The following is a 19,244-nucleotide window of genomic DNA, read 5'->3' on the forward strand; positions in this document are numbered from 1 at the left end:
CATTGGTACAACATGATAGTAGAGGAGAGCAGATTTATAGGTTGTTCATATTTACATGTTGCTTTCCATGTCAACATGTTGCACATGTTGCATTTATGGTGAACTTACAGTCACACGTAATAGGATAAAAGTAGAGAAATTTATCTTAAAATGAACCAAACGCAGCTTTGTCTTGAGAGCAGCGTATAAACACAAGTCACTAATAATTGTTTGTTTTTTCTAAGAATATGAATATATTTTCTAGTGTAAACAGCAAGAAGGTCCTGAGTTCAATTCCACCATCAGGCCAGTGTCTTGAATCATATCTGTTATTAACCTCTGTCTCTCTTCCACAGCATGTCTTTTATCCTGTCTTCCTTCTCTCACCCCAACCGGTCGCAGCAGATGGCCCCGCCCCTCCCTGAGCCTGGTTCTGCCGGAGGTTTCTTCCTGTTAAAAGGGAGTTTTTCCTTCCCACTGTCGCCAAAGTGCTTGCTCATAGGGGGTCATATGATTGTTGGGTTTTTCTCTGTATCTATGAAGCGCCTTGAGGCGACTTTTGTTGTGATTTGGCGCTATATAAATAAAATTGAATTGAATTGAATTGTCTTCCTGTGTGGAGTTTGCATGTTCTCCCTGTGTTTGCGTGGGTTCTCCCCGGGTACTCCGGCTTCCTCCCACAGTCCAAAGACATGCAGTTAGTGAGGATAGGTTAATTGGGAACCCTAAATTGCCCATAGTTGTGAGTGCAGGAGTGAATGTGAGTACGAATGGTTGTCTCTGTCTATGTGTTAGCTCTGCCACAGACTGGCGACCTGTCCAGGGTGTACCCCGCCTCTCGCCCTAAGACAGCTGGGATAGGCTCCAGCACCCCCGCGACCCTGAAAAAGGATAAGAGGAAGTGGATGGATGGATGGATAGTGTATTTAGCAATTTAAGCAGAAGCCATACCTACTACTAAATATATAAAGTCTATAAGTCCCAACAAGTAGCCCAGCACATAGCCACTTTGGACTTACTTCTGATAAAATACAGATGCAGAAGAATGATTGTGATGGACAGAGGTAATTTAAGTAGAAGAAACAATCCTTCCTGAGAGTGCCCATGCCTGTTTACTTGATTGCTAAAAGTGTGATTTTGGATTAAACAATAACAGCTACATAAATGGAAGTAAAACAACAAAGTAAGAAAGAGAAATGTTAGCTATAAAAGAAAGTTAGCTGTCATCTGAAATGACACAATCTCTATGTTCCTTTATTATACCCATCGTGTAAAAAACACAAAACAAGAAAAACACAGACAGGCAGTATCATTGTCAATACACCAACAAATAATGTGAGTATGATTTTATCGCTCGCTGCAGAACAAGGAACGAGAAGAGAGGCAAAAAGAAGATGGAGTGAGACAGTGTGGTGGAGTGACAGCCAACAGCTGAGCTCAGGGAAACTAAAGAATGAGAGTCGAGACACTGACAGCATTTGGCAGAACAAAGACAGAGATAGAAGGGTGGAGAGGCAGAAATGGAGAGGTCAGAGGGAAGAAGAAACAACTTTAGGGATAGTGGGACTGAAGCCTGAGAGAGGGAGGGGGGGCTGAAGCAACACTCAGAGAAAAATGATTGAGTTTAAGTTAGAGTAGTTGGAGAAAGACAACTTCCCTTTTCCCTGACTCCGTATCCAGCATCATGTTAAGGCCAGAGCACAGACAGAGCTCTTGCTTCCACAAGTGACACCCCCACCCCCCCCACAGTAAAAAGCCTTTACTTTACAGCCCATGGCCTCTTCAGGGCCACACAGGGATATGTTTGTGTGAATAATTAGAGACTTTTAAAGCTGTCCGCTTATTGCTATTTGACAAGGAGAGGGGGGGGGGAGCAGGTCAGGCCGAAAAAGGTCTTTTAAAACCCACAGGAAATCTATTAAAAGCTTTATATAAGGCATATTTACACAGGGACTAGTTCCCATCTGCTAAATCCTTCTAACCTCACTGTGCCTCCCCATCTCTATCTGTCACTCCCCCACCCCCCTTTTTTTAAACATCAGGCAGTCTCATCCATTTTCTTCATTCATTTCTTTTTTCAGATTTAAATCTGTCGGCCTTTCAACTGTCACTTTCTGCTTTAATTTTAAAAGGAACATTTACCAAAAAAATAAATAAATAAAAATATGTGAGCTTAAATCAGGCGTCCCACTGTTTGGGAATGACATGTTTTCAAAACAAAGTCATCCCATGGTTTATTCATGAACTGTAATTGCCATGTTGCTGTCATTGTCCCGGACGTTTAGTTGACCATGCAGAGTGTGGAGAGAAACGGGGACCACGCAGGTCATGCCATCTGTTCGAATGCCTGTGTCATACTGAAGGAGCACAACACCCTCCATCAACATGTTTGTCCTTTAGAGTAGCAGTCAGAGAGACATTTGCTCACCTTCCATATCCCATTCCTCTAATCTCTCTAATGAGAGGATTGTGTTTTATTTACATGAGGTCACTGCCACTCCTCTGGTTTCTTGATTTGACAGCTCAGTTCTTGTTGACTGCACAGCCAGCACCTACTCTACGCACAAAAAGGTTACCTTTAACAAATGAAATGGGGCCAAAGTATTGAAGCAATCTTTCCCTTTGATCCAACCGGGGGAACCTCGCTGTGCCGTTTTTCATAGTCAATTGGAGAGAGTCAGCTTGCTGTTCAAGTACTCTGTGATGTTGTAAATATCTGTGGCAGCATTACAGTGGCAACCTGCTGAGACTGCTGTCACACGTTGAAAGGATACCATATGTGTGTACAGTATGTGGTATAGTATATTGGTACAGTTCGAGACCATCAAGTATAAACATTTTTTTCCACTGTGCTCCTAGAGCTTGACATTAAACTGAGTTGAGGTTATGTGCTAATGTGCAACAGCGCATCAGAGTGTGTAGTGAAGATATTAAGAATTACACTCTTCATTGTTTCACTCTGTAGAGTTTTTCTCTCTTTTTAAACATTGCGTGACCCAAAGCACATAATTTCCATAGCACTGTAAGTTTGACACACAAGTCTATGGAGAGTCATCCCCACTCCAATACGAGCAGACTTTTGTGTGTATGTGTGTGTGATGAACGAGAGAGAGTGCACGAGAGAGGAGACTGTGCCCCAAAGCAGACTGGTTTCACCATCTGTCCTTGCTGTGTCCTGTGATTTCCCTGTGTAATTCAGACAAATGTCATACTATGGGCAGGGGATGAGCTTTGACAAACTGCTCCAGACATTCTCAGTTCACACTCCCCCGATACTCCTGTTGAGTTCTTCTGTTATTCACAACATTTCTAACCTCACTCCGCAGTCGCGTGTTTCAAAGAGATTTGATTTTTCCTGCAACATGGAGGAAATTGCACATATTCCAGCACGTTCTAGGCAGGATGGCAGCTCTGAAGCACTGAAGCGTATCTCCTGTTTAACAGCACGTATGATGCCGCTGTTAGTGTGTGCATTGACCTGTGTCCTCTGTGCGTGTGTGATTGTGTGTTGACAGTATAAGGGCCAGGCTAACCTTCACGTGTTTGAGGACTGGTGCGGCTCCTCTATAGCCCAGCTGAGAAAGAACTTGCACTTCCCTCTCTATCCTCACGTAAGTACAGCAGTGCGTATTTTCATGCATTAACACTAAAGGCACATTGTATTGACTGGTTGTGCATGCCTGTCAGTCTCCCTGCTCGCACAAGTCACATATGCAGCTAGCTGTGTCTGTGTCATATTTACCAGCAGAATTTTTATTTATTTATTTTGGAAAATGGCTCTTAGTCTCAGACAGCAGGCTTTTCATTTGTACCTATTGATTTGCTGACTGAAATTGACAACTGCCACAAGCACATTTCATCAGCTGCTCCTAGCTGAGGTGTTTGGTGCATGTGCAAATCAACCTGTGAAACAGTGAATCATCATTGTCATACAATCAGTAGCTTTTAGCAGTGGAGCGCGCCTCACTGGTAGCTGAAATCACTGTGTTTTACATCCTTCTGAGCCGTCTGCAAAGGCTCAGCAACATTAATCTGATAATATCATTCTAAATAATTAATTACTAACCTATTTAGTTTAACAGCATTACTGGCTAAACTTACAGCAGTTTCAGATGTCTCAAAAAGATCAAAAATGGCAAGAAATGGCTACATGCATAATATTGTATGATGGGACTGATACTGTATGGCAACAATTTCCAGGTAAAAAGCTAGCATGCTCACTATGATCTGTGAGCATGCTAGCTTTATGTTTAATTAAAGCAGGCTCTTTTATTACAGTATCTCCTCATCTGTTAGTCTTCATTGTCCTTATATCAAGTGGCAGACTTGAACAAGTGGGTCAGAGGTTTGCTTTATGCTTCATTGTGTGTTTTTGAACCGAATGTTTCACTGTGACTTAACATGAGGTAAAGTGTTTAACTTGCTGCTATTAAAGTTGCAATATTTTTTCCCTCTTTCTTACTACAGGCCAGGACAACAGTGAAGAAACTGGCAGTGGCTCCAAAGTGGAAGAACTATGGCTTGAGAATATTTGGCTACCTTCACCCTTACAGAGATGGTAACTAGCTTTTTCTATTAGTAAGTCACCAATCTGAGGAAGCATTTGCACATTTGAAAGAGTAGACATTTTCCACAGCCCTCTTAATCCAAGCACTTCGGAGCCACTAATGTAGTGGATATTCACATTTTTATTAGGGCTGAATGCCAGAAGTCTCACAGCTAAATCTCATTGCAGTCCCCTCATGGCCTTACCCTCAAGCCCAGTTGCTATGGGAACTGAAAGCTCTAATGCCCAAGTGCCCTTACACAAATTGCAGAATATGAAGTTATTAATTAGATTACCATTCATTTCAGCCCCTCATGTAGCTTTCACTTGGGGTATCACTCTCCGTTGCTGATGGCTTAAAGGTCATATTATCTTCTCAGTGACAGCGTGCACGTCATTTCTCAATTATGTTTTGCAACCAAATTTAAAATAGAATAATGTGGCAATTTAACATGTAGTTTGAGAATTCCTAAATATTGCAATAGTGTAGTAACAAATTAGTTTTATTATAGTGAACACTACCACCTGCAAAATATTAGAATGTCTCACCGTACTGACCTGGGTTTGCAGCAACCCCAAAATGGGAAGCTCTAGTCAGAAACAGCTGATCACACAGTTAAGTCAACTCTGAGGTTAGTGCTTATGTGGTGAATGAAAAAGGGCAGCATCAGTCGAGCACCAATATCACAATTCGCGATGACAATAACTAAATAACTAAATAAAGAGCAAAGCCTGGGTTTTTAATCCACTGGAGATAGAAAAGTTAACGGGTGCCGTTCTACAATTATCTTCAAGAATCCAGCAGCGGCAGTAGCGAAAGAGTCTGTGCTCAAGAGGAGAAAAGAGTCAATACATTAGCACTATTACATTTCATTCTGTGTTCACGAGTGTTCATCATTCATCATTTTACACGGCAGACTTGATTTCCCAAATGTGAAAAAGAAAGTGTGCTCTTTGTTTTTAATTCTGTCGCTTTATGAAATGAATAATGAAACAAAGAGTCTGCTTGACAGTTTCTAAAAGTATTTGAATACAACCTCGGATAAGCAGTAACACACGGCATATTACACTGTGTCAAAGGCTAGGTCAGAATGCATAAGCAGAGTGTAACTGAACAGCTTCCAGAACCACCTTTAACAGCAACAACTTGAAGTAATTATTTATCAGACGCTCACATTGGTGTGGAGGAATTTAGGCCCACTCTTATTTACAGTGTTTATTTGGGTTTCCAGGCACTGATTTATGCACAGCTCTCTTAAGATCCTGCCACAGCATTTGAGTCAGGTTAAGGTCTGAACTTTGACTGAGTCAGTGCAACACCTTGATCCTTTTCTTTTTTCTGCCATTCAGTTTTAGATTTGCTGCTGTGCCAATGTCCCAATGTCAGCCAAACTTTAGCTGTACCCTCGCCATTCCTCTGCTCCCCACTTAGTATGCTATGTTCATGCTGATATGCTGTACGCTTTGGTTGTCACCAAATGTAGTACTGTGCATTATGGCCAAACAGTTTCACTCTGGTCTTGTCTGTCCAAGGGCTTCAGAAGCCTTGTGGTTTGTTCAGGTGCAATTTTGCAATTTCTATGACCATTATATGATTTGACCTTGGGGTGAATTTTCTGAGGTGTCCACTCTTGGGAAGATTGGCAGCTGGCTTGAACGCTGTCCACATGTGAATAACGTTTTTCACTTCAGAATGATGGACTTTAAATTGTTTGGAAATGGCCTTATAACCCTTCCCAGATTGATGGGTACTAACAATTGCTTCTCTAAAATCATTGCCGAAGTGGCATTGAGTCTTTGGAGTGTGTTAACACACAAAATAGCACTCCAGACCAGAAAAACACACACAAAAAGACACCAAACCAAAACTTCTGCTTTTATAAGGATGGCCACACTTGATCAGTTAATCAAGGGCTTTTGATTAGCAGCACATGGCAGCTACTCCCCCTCTTAATCACTGTGGAAATAGTAAGATTATACCTTGTTTTTTCTAATAGCAATTCTGCATTTTAGCTTATTTTAGTTAGATAAATAATAGTCAGTGCAGCAACATTATTAGAAATCTGTATTCACTGGGGTACCGCTCAGTGCGTTGAGCAGTCGACCACATGCCATATGGCTGAGAGCGGCCAGCCCAGGTTTGAGTCTGACCCGCGGCCCTTTGCCGCATGTCTTCCCCTTCTCTTTCTGCCCCTGCTTTCACTGTGTCTATCAAATAAAGGTGGAAAAGGCCAAAAAAAAAGAAATCTGTATTCACAGGTATGTCCACCTGTGTTACGCTTTTTTATATACAATAGTATATATGAATTTGCATGCCAATCCACAAGAGGAAATGATAGACAATCTGACAGTGTGGATACCATTTCGATTTTATTCTGCTCTTAGGATGACTCCACATTTGAAAACTAAGATCACTGTCTCTCAGATCACTGATTACCCATGAACGTGTAAACATTTATGAGGAAAGATGACAAATAAATACAATTTGTCACTATCCTGAGATTACTTATAAACTGAATGACAATGTTTGTGAACTCCACTTACTGCACCCCATGTTCTCACTGTTTTGCATCTGTGCTCAAGTGTTTATTTCCATTCATATAGTTGTTACATACAGATTAGAAATTCATGTGAGGTAAATCTTCATATCACCATAACCATGCATGTCATCCATGACTACTGCTCCCGGCAGGGCACCACATTTTTGGTGCGTTTTCTTTTTCACATTTCTTATGAAATTCTGCCCTTCGTGATTATACTCTCTTAGATCATACATATCTACTTCCACTGACACACACTTTGATCATATTTTCTCCCTTCCAGGTGATTTCCAGTTCTCAGTATCATCAGACGATAACTCTGAGTTCTGGCTGAGCCCTGATGAGACTCCTCTTAATGCCAGACTGCTGGTCTATGTAGGACAGGTAAGCAACAAACTGTGATACACCTCTGAATATTATCTAAAACACACAGAGGGTCACTCCATTTAAAATCAGCAGGGTCCCTATATTCTTTATAGTTTACGATTCAAAGGAAAGCCATTTAGTACAACCCATTTTTCAGTACTCTCCTGTTTTTAAATGGTATTGCTTAGCAACAAGCTGTTACTGTAGGAAGAGCCTGAATCTTCTGGGGCCTAAATTCAACCTCTTAATGTCATGACCTAAATAGTAAAACACTTAGTATAATATATACCTCTAGGGAAGTTCATCCATAGTACAGTTTGCACAGGGAAGCCAAACCTTAATCATTAGACTACATAGTGACTTTATTATCTGATAGGATATTCAGGTGACGGTGACTCATATCTCTAAATGGCTTCTAATGGATTTTATTTCTCTCATATATGGCTATGCACACTATGACAGATCAGGCAAGTATAACTATGATTAACTGCAATTCTTGTGGAATCATAGTTACTGTTGAGACTTTAAAGGGTCAAAGCTATTACTCTGAAATGATGCCATCTAAAATCGTTGCTGAGATGTGACTAAGAGCATCCAGCTCTGACCACACCTCAACATAAGCCTTTAATTCTGCCAGAGTTCAGCGATACAGCAACAGCAGGGACAATGAGCGATTTGACCTTGTTCGTCTTTAGTAATCACCCGCTCCCCTCATGTCACCATCCTAACACCGAGACTATCACTCACCTCCCCAACACATGCCTCAAAATACAGTAGACTTAAATCCTCCTGTAGAACATCCTGTGAAAAATCGTTTTCCTTTCCCATCTATCCTTGAAGTACCCTCTGTCCGCAATAGAATAAAAGTCAAGCTGTGCTGCTGCCGCTGCCTCTGCTAATAAAGTTTTCTCTGTGAAACCCTCTGAAAGATTTAAGAAGGGAAGGATGCACGAGGTTGCACAATATTTGAACTGCACCATATGAGTGCTCTCAGCAAATATGTGTTAAGAGCAAAGGTCCAGCAATGGTGCCATCTGTATTCCAACAGGATGCGAGATGTCACCAGGTTCCATGGGAGCTGAGATTAATTGGCTGCTAGAGAATATTGATGTGACATTTAGCAGTGGAGAAATATCATCTAGGTAATGGCAGAGGAGCAGCATTATGGCTAAGGATCATTCATCCTGCCACCGGCTGACAGACAGGTCTCACTGCCTTCCCAGTCTCGAGAGGCACTTTGTGTTTCACGGATAAAAATCTAAATCGTTGCTCCGTTCAAACCATCTGCATGAGCTTAGGTGGAAAAAGAGTTTATTTAGATTTTCTCTTACTGTAAGTTTTTTTTTTTTGAAAGAGGATTTTGAAGTAGTCAGATTTTCCCCAACTTTTAAGAGTTTGTGTTTCATATAGCACAAACACTTTACACCCTGAGGAGACATGCGCTGCTGTTCTTTGCTTGCTACAAAGCCTGCCCTTAAGACTTGTAAGAGCTCTAATACAGCGGTCCCCAACCCTGGGCCACGGACCGGTACCGGTCCGTGAGTCATTTGGTACCGGGCCGCGAGAGTGAGACTCGGGTGGTAAAATGTATGGTTTTCAGGGTTTTTATCGGTTTTTAGCATTATTTTGTTATCATTTTTTTTCGTTGACCTGGTTTTCCTGGGTCTTTTCACGTGTGTTATGAATAAATCTTCTTTTTTTCGGTACCGGTACTAGTTTTATTTTGTTGTATTTATCCGCGACACCTTAAAGGCCGGTCTGTGAAAATATTGTCGGGCACAAACCGGTCCGTGGCGCAAAAAAGGTTGGGGACCGCTGCTCTAATACACAATTAATTTATGGGTTTTTTAAGTTATTTCAAACCAGATAATAATAAAATAACTCAACTTTAGCTTGTTTTTTATTTTCTGAAGATTAAATAAAGATTAAAGGCAGGGGTTATTCTTCAGCCACTTCTGTGTTCTGTGTGTCACATTTACGGCAGTGTCTCTTTATAAAAGACTGAAAAAAGGTTATTTTTCTAATCTTCCTGTGCATGCGAGGGACATTACACTGAATTCTAAATTCACCCATTCACTCAAATAGCATACACAGTATACTACAGTTTTATTCTGTTCATACCACATTTTTCCAATCCCAAATACACACACCGTTGGACACACCAGGGCACTTTTTCTCCTTTTTTTTCGTGGAGTTGTATCTTGCCCAGAGATTGGAGGAACCCCAATAACCCCAGTTAGCATTCCCTGTAAACCTCTGTCCAAATGGATTGCACACCAGTAAAAAAAAAAAACCACTGACTGACAGACAAGTGTCAAGTGTCCAGCAAACCCAGATCTTTTTTTATTTGAATAAGCTTCCTAGTGTGCGCTGTTTGAGGCTAGTGCTTTCAAATGAAAACACCAATGACTAGCAAATATATCTTTAAAAGTATAATTCGAATGTCCTCCCACAAGGCATTTAACAGTGATGTGATGAAAAATAGGGAGCTGAAGTGTTTCTGTGCTGTTTCCATGGTGACCCCTGTCAGTATTTTCTTGTCTTCCAAATATTACAGCAAAGAAGATAATGATTTAATCTCGAGATGTGTATTTCTGTTATTCTCAAACATGTATAAAACATTCAAAAGGTAAGCTTGAGTCCTAGTTTCTGTGTAGGTCATCCCAAATCCACACAAATGCATACAGTACCAGTGGATCTCCAAAAAATTAGAATATCCTGACTTTTTTCATAATGTAACTCAACTTTTATATTAATCACACATCTAAACATGATTGTAATATTTCCATGATTTAAAAAAGCATTTACAATACAGAAATCTCCAGCTTCTAAAAAGTGTGTTCATTTATACACTCAGTACCTGGCTGGGGTTGCTTTACCACAAATTACTGCATCAGTACAGCGTAGCATGGAAGCGATTAGTTTGCGGTCCTGCTGAGGTGTTACTGAAGCTCAGGTTGCTTTGATGACAGCAGCTCGTTTGTATTTTTGGGTCGGCTTCTCATCTTCCTCTTGACAACAAACCAGAGATTCTCTGTGGGTTTCAGGTCAGGTGAGTCAGCTGCCCCATCAACCACCATAATAACACATTCAGCAAATCATTATGTAGGAGTTTTGGCACTGTGGGCAGAATCCTGCTGGAAAAGGAAATTGCCATTTCCATGAAGCTTGTTAGCAGATGGAAGGAAGTGCTCTAAAATCGTCTGGTAGATAGCTGCGTGCAGATGACATGGCACTCCAAATCATCACAGACTGCAGAAACTTCACACTGGACATAAAAGACCTTGGATTCTGTCTCCATTATTCCTCCAGACTCTAAGATGTTTATTTCCAAATAAAATGAAAAAAATTGCTTTCATATGTGGATCACAGGACTGTGGATCACCGAGCAGCAGTCCTGTTCTTTTTCTCCTTAACCCAGATAAGAATGCTTCTGACATCTCTGGATCAGAAGTAGCTTGATATTAAGAATGCAACAGTTTTATCCTGTTCCTGAAGACTTGTGTGACGGTGGCTCTTATTGCACCGTCACCAGCCTCAGTCCAATCCTTCTGAATTTTCCCAGGTTGCTCAAATAGACTTCTCTTAACAATCATGTCAAGGCAGTGGTCATCCCCGTTGCTTGTGCACCTTTTCCAGAAACACTTTCCCCTACCTGTCATCTTAGCATTAACATGCTTTCATACAGCACTTTGTGAACAGCTGGCCTTTTCCCCAGTAGACCTTGGCAATGTTTGTTATCTGGACTGTCAAGTCTCTCGGGTTTGGCCCTGATCGTATTTACCTGTTCTGAACTAGACCAACACATACACAGTATTTGTATTGTTTGAGTGGTAATTTACTCAAACTCAAAATAAAATATTCTAATCATTTAAAATACTCCATACTAAATACTATCAGCCAACAATCATCCAAATGAAAATATAAAAACAGAAATATTTCACTTTATGACTTTATCAATATAGAATATTAAAAAAAGAACCTTTAAAATATTCATATTTTTAGGTGCTCTACTTAAAAACGAAATATATACGAACCCAAGTGAGAGAACAAAATCGACCTTGCGTCATGCTTGGTTCTGCTGCTCGGTCCCTTACATGTACCAGCTCCCTCTTCTCAATTTGTTGAAGTGCGATTGGTTGGGTACACTATTCTTATTAGAACACTTTCCATGTTCCTGCTGGGACATTATCTGTACGCATACGAATGAACTTAATGTGAATGAGGATTATCCATTGTCCCGCCTTGCCGTTAATCATATTTTTGCCTACAGCTAATCTGTAATGAGATTTTCCTTCAATCAGAATGTCCAGACAGCTCCCGCAGAGCTTCCCACAGAACCAGCTCAGTCTTGTCTGATATTAAAAGGCCCTTATGAGCAGGAAACGGCACATGTGTGCAAGGCTGTGTGTGCGCTAATGCCTTAGTGTAGTTCATGTCTGGTTGCACAGACACTTGGCGCAAATGGCAAATCAGCCACAATGTTTAAAACACCTATGTTATATTGTGTAGATCCCCCTTCCACAATGGGGCGCGATGTTGGCCCATCATAGATCTGGCTGCTTGCTGTTTATCTGCAGGATGTTCAATCGGATTGAGATTTGAGGAGTTTGGAGGCTGAGTAAATGTCTTAGAATTTTTGTGTTGTTTCTCGAGCCATTCCTGAGCAGTTTTTTTCCAGCTTTTGAGATGAAAGGTGGATGCTATGACGTCTAATCTGTCTGGTTCAAAAAGCAGAGACAAAAATACACAGGCGTACAAGAAACTGGGTCAGGGAACTGCGATCAATATGGGACTCAACAGCACCAGTAGCTTCTCATTCCCTGACAGACAAGACATTGTCACTGCTGTAGGAGCATGCACCAATTCACAACTTTGCCCCACTCTACAAAAAAACAAGAAACTCAATTTGTAGAACAGCTGATAAGCAGATAAGATTTAAATGTTTTTCTTTTTTCTACCACTTGGCCGTATCGATTGTAAGGAGGGATGGAATTAAGTCAGCTTCTTTGACTTAAAATCACATAAAATCTCACCTAATCATATAAACGTTTAAAATAAAAGATGTTTGACGTGTACTTAGCTGGGGCTGTTTCTGCACTGTCAGTGGCACAGCTTACTGGAACACCTAAATTGGAACAATGCCATCATTAATTTTACTAACATTTGTGGTTTTCCTGCTACAGTGAATTAGGGCTGCCACAAACGATTATTTTGATAGTCGACTAGTCACCGATTATTTTTGCGATTAGTCAACTAATCAGATCATCATCCATTGGATGTAAAACGTACAGCTTATTGCACCAGCAGCATCTGCTCTTATATAACTATCATTAGCTTACAGCTTTAAGTGTTTAAGGTATGTGCTAACTAAAAATAAAGACAAGATGATAGTTTATTAAATTTTAATGAAATTTGCAGATTGTTTAGGTGAAGTTGAATAAACTCAGCTGTCTGCTCCTTGATATCTAACATATAACAGGACACCGGAGTAAATTCTGGAGCATCTCACACTTCTGATAATCAGCTGTCTGCTTGACGTTTATTCAGCTGTGTAAAAACTATAACTTTGATCTCAGCCAAACCGATTTACTCAGGAACAAATAAAATACTAAAAAAAAAGCCAAACAATAACAACAAATTATCTAAGTGACTTATATATGTTTAACCTGAGTAGCGAAAGACGGAGGTGGGTTTGAAGCCGGGAGTCCGGTGTTCTCACGGCTCTAGTGAGCCTTGCCCCCGGCTAGCTATCGAGCTAGTGGGTAACAGATGTCTCTGAAAACGTCGGAGCGCTTTTGAAAATATGTGGTGTCTTGATAAACTGAGCAGATATTTGAGGTAAACACAGCTACATTCTCGCCTGAAAATATGTTAAACGTTTATTTTGTGACCCAGAAAGAATAATAAGAGTAACATTAAAACTAACTAGCTGCCGCCATTGTTGGAAACTGAGCTGGGCTGCGCTATGAATTCTGGGACAGAGCTACTTCTTCTTCTTCGGGGTTTAACGGCAGCTGGCATCCTTGTACATGCAGTGCTGTCATCTTATTACACTCTTAAATCCTACTACTTATTCCTGCGTCTTTTGTGATCTTACAAAGCTTCAAACGATGCGTCGACTATTAAATTAGTCGTCGACGAGTTTGATAGTCGACGTAATCGTGACTAGTCGACTAATCGTGGCAGCCCTACAGTGAACAAAAATGTCTGCAACAACAGTGGTTAATGAGTTTCAAATGCTCCATCGTTTTACCAGGTAAAAGCACCTGATCAAAGACACTGAATAGGATTTTGGATTAAAAGCGACAATGTGCATATGATACATTTTATTCTTTAGCCTTGTAGAAAAAACATTTTGACAGGGAAGAAAACAGATACAGCCAGGTTTCAAATTTTGACATTGCTTGAGACAGGCAATCTATCACAGTACACATCACGTCTGTGTCTGCTGTTATTCGTGTTATAGTTAGATACATGTGTGCATACAAGCCCATCCGAATGACTGTAACACCTACGTAACTCGAAAATGACTGAAAAAAATTAATTCAGGCATGAAAGTAGGTTTGATGGTCCACATCCATTTAAAGTATCTGAAGGTTGATTTTATGGTAAATTGCAATGTGTGAAAACTGGTAAATTAAAATTACAATTTTAAAGCAACCAACTTCATGCTTAATGATACCAAAATATGTAAACAAAAACTTTCATGGTCTTTGGCTCCAAGTGCACCTGTTTCTTTTTATTACAAATGGTGCAATCAAGAAATTCTGCAGCTCCAACCATTAAAAAAAACAAAATCTATACTTTAATGTTATTTTATTTTTTTTATAGCCCTACAATGGATCGGTGACCCTCTCGTCGCATGACAGCTGTAATAGGGTCCAGCACGACTACGACAGCACAGATGGGCTGTACTGAATCTAAATTTACCTGGTTTTCCCTTCAATATCATCTTCTTCCGTGTCTATGAATTGCTTTAAGGGCTACTGCTCCATTTAAATTTTCCCCCAGAAATCCTGTGACCACTTGCCTATGCTCTGTAATTTCATCATGAACCTCACACTTGAGCAGAGAACAACTTCTCTGTCAAACTGACCTGTTGAGGGCCTTCATTCATGATGACAGCTGAAACTGCTAACTCTCAGCTGCTGGGTTTACAGTTTGCATGAAGGGTATGCAATAACTAAACTCAAAGATGGTATATCAGGTTAGAAGCGTGACCACAAGTATGCTTGTCCTTTTTCACCCCCCCCTGGATCAGATGAGGGTTATGAGGGAGAACAGCCTCTGCATCGTCACTAAACTGCTGGCCAAATGTGTTTCTGTGGTGTTCTCATGTTGTCTAAAATTAACTATAATGGTCACTACCTTGAAACTCTGGAGCAGATCCAGGGGGCATCTCAAAAGCAAAACATATAAGTGGTCAAATGCAGCTTTCACAGCAGCCAAGAGCAGCAGCATTGCTGGAGGTTCTCCAGAGGTGAGCAGGGAGACGAGCTCGACAAGAAGATTGATCCAATTTAAATAGGGTAGGTTTTTCTTATTACAGGTAGAATTGTAAATGTTTTTGTTTTTATTTCATCTTGATTCAACCAGCTGGCAAAACGTGAGGCTTGAACTTCTTCACCATCAGTGTGGTTCAGTATTGAAGCATTTTCAAAAGTCTTCTACATTTTCTGCTATGTAATAGCTTTTTTCATTCACACTATGAATTAATGACTTTAATGATGACGGCCACTGAACTGAGAGTCCTAAATGGAATGTGGCTATAATTAATATTAGTTAGAACTATGCTTTCCTGTTGTGACGCTTCGCAGCATGCCAAAATGTCTGTAGTGTGTGCAAACAGACTGATTAGTGATAGGCAGGAAATTGCTCAAGCTGAGTGTGAGAGAGGAATGATGCCTGAGCAGTAACAGGATAAAGCTAAATCCCCTGTTAATAACCATAGGTGCTTTATTGTATCATTCCAAGGTTATATCTCTGCTTTGTCATACATTCAAAGAAAATGCGGCTGTATCCAAAAACATAAATAAATGTCTGTTAAATTTAAATATTTTTATAGCCAATACATGTAAAATGTCAGGATCGTTGCTCTGGTACAATTTTCATTTTAAAGTTTGTCCCTTATTTTCTTTTGTTGCCAGTGTACTTAAATTGAATAAAAGCCGACATAAACAGTACGCACAGACCAATCCCGGTATGTCCTTGTGTCCACCTCTTCAGCAGTGCTGGTAAAAGGTTAAAGTGTGCTGAGGAGCTTTTAGTCATTAAAATTTCGCAGTTTGGATTCAATTGAAAAAACACATTGAAGGCAAGACAGAATAAGAGCAAGAAAGCAGCACTCACATTATATCACAGGTCAGCTGTTTTTCTATTACTTTTCTCGTCTTACTTGGGCAGGGGAAAAAAGGAGTGTATAGGAGAAAAGGAGCTGATAGAAAGAGGAGTAATGTCTCCATAGCTCCACTGCACACTCATATTTCTTTTATCTCTCGACCCTGTTTTGTGTTTCGCTTTTCAGTGTTTCAGGGCCAGTGGCCATCTGAAATTAGATTTCTTAAGGTACCCACATATGTGGGTGAGGTTCACACACAGATGCGCAGTGTGGGTGTTTGTGTCTGCTTTACAGATGCAAAAAATAAAAAGAGTGTACATGAACGTCCTATCTCTCTGGCTTCTTCGATCAATTTAAGTTGAAGAAATTGGATTGCCAAGTTTGCCGGCTTATATTTTTTTTATAGGGGACTTCAGAAGTAGAAGTACAATATGACAAAATGCAAGTGAGAAGTTGTGTTTTAAGGTGTAAAATGAGTAGTGTGTGTGCTTGTGTGTGAGTAACCCCTCATCAATCTCTGGCTGCTTGCTTTCTGATTTACCTCTTCCCTACTCTGGTGAGGAGATGCTGCCTTCACTAAGCAATGACTCATCCTTCAGTGAGAAAACATTTCTGTGTGCGCACGCGTGTGTGTGTGTGTGTGTGTTATGCATGTCTGCATGTGCACCTTAAAGAACATCTGCTCCTTTCATTGGAGAGCTTTTGTCCTTGTAACCACAATGCACACCGTTGATTGATGTCTTTGTTACCATAAAAAAGAGACACAAAAAGACAATTAAATTAAAAATAAAAAGGCTTTAATTTTGAATTATGTTCGCCCTGACTTTTTGTTTTTATGAATCCTATATTTTGTTGAGCTGCTCAGAAAATAATCTAAATCATCAACTATTTTTGCAGAGCATAAATAGGCAAGTCGTCTCGTGGCACATAAAGGTTTAGAGCTCAAAGGACGGGGTAAATATAATCCCAGTTATATAAAACCAAGTTTCACTCCAGAAATTCTATTTACTTTGGAAATAAATCGAATGTCTGTAGAGATATAATTTAATGATTTCCTGTATGCGCTCTCAGAAGGTTTCCTGCATGTAGAGTCAGCACTAGATGACACGACTTGGTGAGATTGATATTTTTCCTGTGCTGTCTCTGCTGTGTGATAGCTTTCTATTTTACCTTTTATGTTCAGGAAAAAAAACCCTGAAAGAAGGGAGAGTATAACATAAACCGTGCAAGTACAGTACAGTAATAGGGACATTTTCAATAATGTCTTCTCATAGGTTGACTATTTCAATTTAGTGCTGCATTTTTCACCAATTTCCTCTGCTTTGAAAGATTTTACACTTCTACAGAAATGCCTCGTGTAGTCATATGAAACTTGTGAGTTATTTTAACTGTCATGGAGGTCGGTTACTAACTGTCGAAAGTAATAGAAGCATGTGTGGAATTGTTGTGACTGATAAAACTGTAAATAATAGGTGTAACAGATCAAACGGTTAGCCGGAACATCTGGTATCCAGCGGCACAATTTTACTGTTAACAGACATTCACTCTGTAGGCTGTCATATCCACATGGCAGATTTTAGCTTATCAGCATAAGAAGTGAGTCTTTCTTTTTTAAATAACATACAAAAACAGCTGACACACAACATTCAAGTACGGTAACAAGTTTGCACAAAAAATATGAGGACAAAGTTTATTACAGTTGTTTCCAGTAAATGCTCACGTAGGTGTTTGCAAACGTATCTTCATCTTTAATGCAAAGCTACTGGAGTACTTTGCTTAGTGCTCGGTTAGCTAGCTTCCCTGATGTTCACTTTCAGTGACCTAACTCCTACCGGAGGAATATTTGAAGGGAATGTTGGTGTGAATATGCACTGTGGCAGCAAGATGCTGTGGGCTTCAGAGTTGAAAGCACAGTAGCACACATTGTGTCCTCCTCCTCTCTACTCAGTAGCCTCACAAAGACTCTCAGAGGCGTCAGCATTGCCAGGGGCCTGATTGGCTTTGGACAGGCTGCATGATTTTAAGGTTTATTATCATAGGGACTCTCCTTTCATGCCAGCAAACACATTCAGATATGCCACTGTACAATTGCCATTTTGATTTGTTTGTGTATGCATGTGCATCACTATATGTTTTTCTCTGTGAACATGTATTGTGTAACAGATTGAGGATCAACAGCTATTTACTCTCTTTTGATTTGTTAGCACCACTCACAACAATGTCTTTTGACCAGTCTCAAACTCAGTTGTGTGGCCAACAAAAACAATTAAAGACATGCCCACTGTGATCTTAGTTTCATTCTTTCATTATGGATCAGCAACAGCAGGGGCCCTAATTACTTGTGTTGGCTTGCTGAGAGAATGAATGGGCACCGACTCAACCACAGGGCCAAAACAGGAACCCCAGGGGTTTAGATGAGCTGGCTTCTCAGAGTCAGCATTGGCAGGGAATCTGACTTCCTCTATTTCTGTCTGTTTATTGTCATTAGTTCTCATTTGTTAGCTCACTTTGCCTTTCCAAACTTTCCTTCTGATTGACTCTTCCTGTTGTTTTGGGATGTATTAGCTTGTTTTCTCATTTTCTTTTCATTTATGTTGCTAACCAGGGAGGCAGTCAGGATCTTTTGGTGTCCTTTGCGATCCACCAATCCAATTTCTGACTTAAAAATAAGTTTAGGACATCCACCTGCTAACTGAGACACCAGTCTCTGTCTGTACCCAATGAAGATAAAGTTGGTATTTTATTTAGCACACAGCTGATTTCTAAAAAGATTTGCAAACCAAACTGAATTTTTCATACTGCTCTGAGGCTTGTGGAGCCCCTTTCTCTTCTCCAGCTTGTCGTAGACTTCTCTCTGACCTGTGTCTTGTCTCTTCTGTATTGCAGCTGGGGACAGAGTGGACCGCTCCAGGCGAGTTTAGCAAGTTCAGGTCCCAGTCTTCGAAGTCTGTGCAGTAAGTACCTCTGACAACCACACACGTATCAGGATGGCAAAATTATTTCACTTTCTCAGCAGTAGAGAGACCAAAAGGGCACAAGAATCTGATGGAGGATCTCCCAGGAAAGGTTTTGCCGGATGTTTTGTTAGTTTCAGCTTGTAAGCCTGTCAGTGTGTGTGTATTTGTACCATCATAGCAAAATGCAGTCTGTATACACTGTAGGGGGAAGTACCTAAACACAATTCGGAATACTTGAAAGCTGTTAGCAAGACCATATATGTACTAAGAGTCAGGATGTGAATATCTAGTCTTCCATGGTTGTTTCTGTTAAATAGTCTCTTTACCTGTTAAGCAGCAGTCTGCAGCAATTGCTGTATTTGCACATTAATATTACTCTACAACCTAATTTATAGCAATAAAGGTAATCTCTAGGTAGATGCAGATATTATCAAGGAACATGATTTTTGGTACTGGTTTCTGTTTGCAGTCTGACTAGTACAGAACAGTTGTGTTTGTATAGGTCAGGCGTGGGG

The 19,244-nt window shown here is 40.4% G+C and overlaps 1 protein-coding gene across 1 annotated transcript in view; it reads left to right on the forward strand.

The window, feature by feature from the left end:
- The window catches only part of b4galnt4a (beta-1,4-N-acetyl-galactosaminyl transferase 4a), a 145,595-nt gene that overhangs the window by 85,743 nt on the left and 40,608 nt on the right, over positions 1 to 19,244 (forward strand). The window contains exons 4-7 of the mRNA XM_084932971.1: positions 3,495 to 3,590; positions 4,447 to 4,537; positions 7,349 to 7,449; positions 18,659 to 18,726. Coding sequence (XP_084789097.1) covers positions 3,495 to 3,590; positions 4,447 to 4,537; positions 7,349 to 7,449; positions 18,659 to 18,726 — 356 coding nt within the window. The remainder of the gene's footprint in view (positions 1 to 3,494; positions 3,591 to 4,446; positions 4,538 to 7,348; positions 7,450 to 18,658; positions 18,727 to 19,244) is intronic.

The sequence above is a fragment of the Perissodus microlepis genome, chromosome 7, assembly GCF_051167445.1.
Source record: "Perissodus microlepis isolate ML-2025 ecotype Zambia chromosome 7, ASM5116744v1, whole genome shotgun sequence".
Classification (NCBI taxonomy): Eukaryota; Metazoa; Chordata; class Actinopteri; order Cichliformes; family Cichlidae; genus Perissodus; species Perissodus microlepis.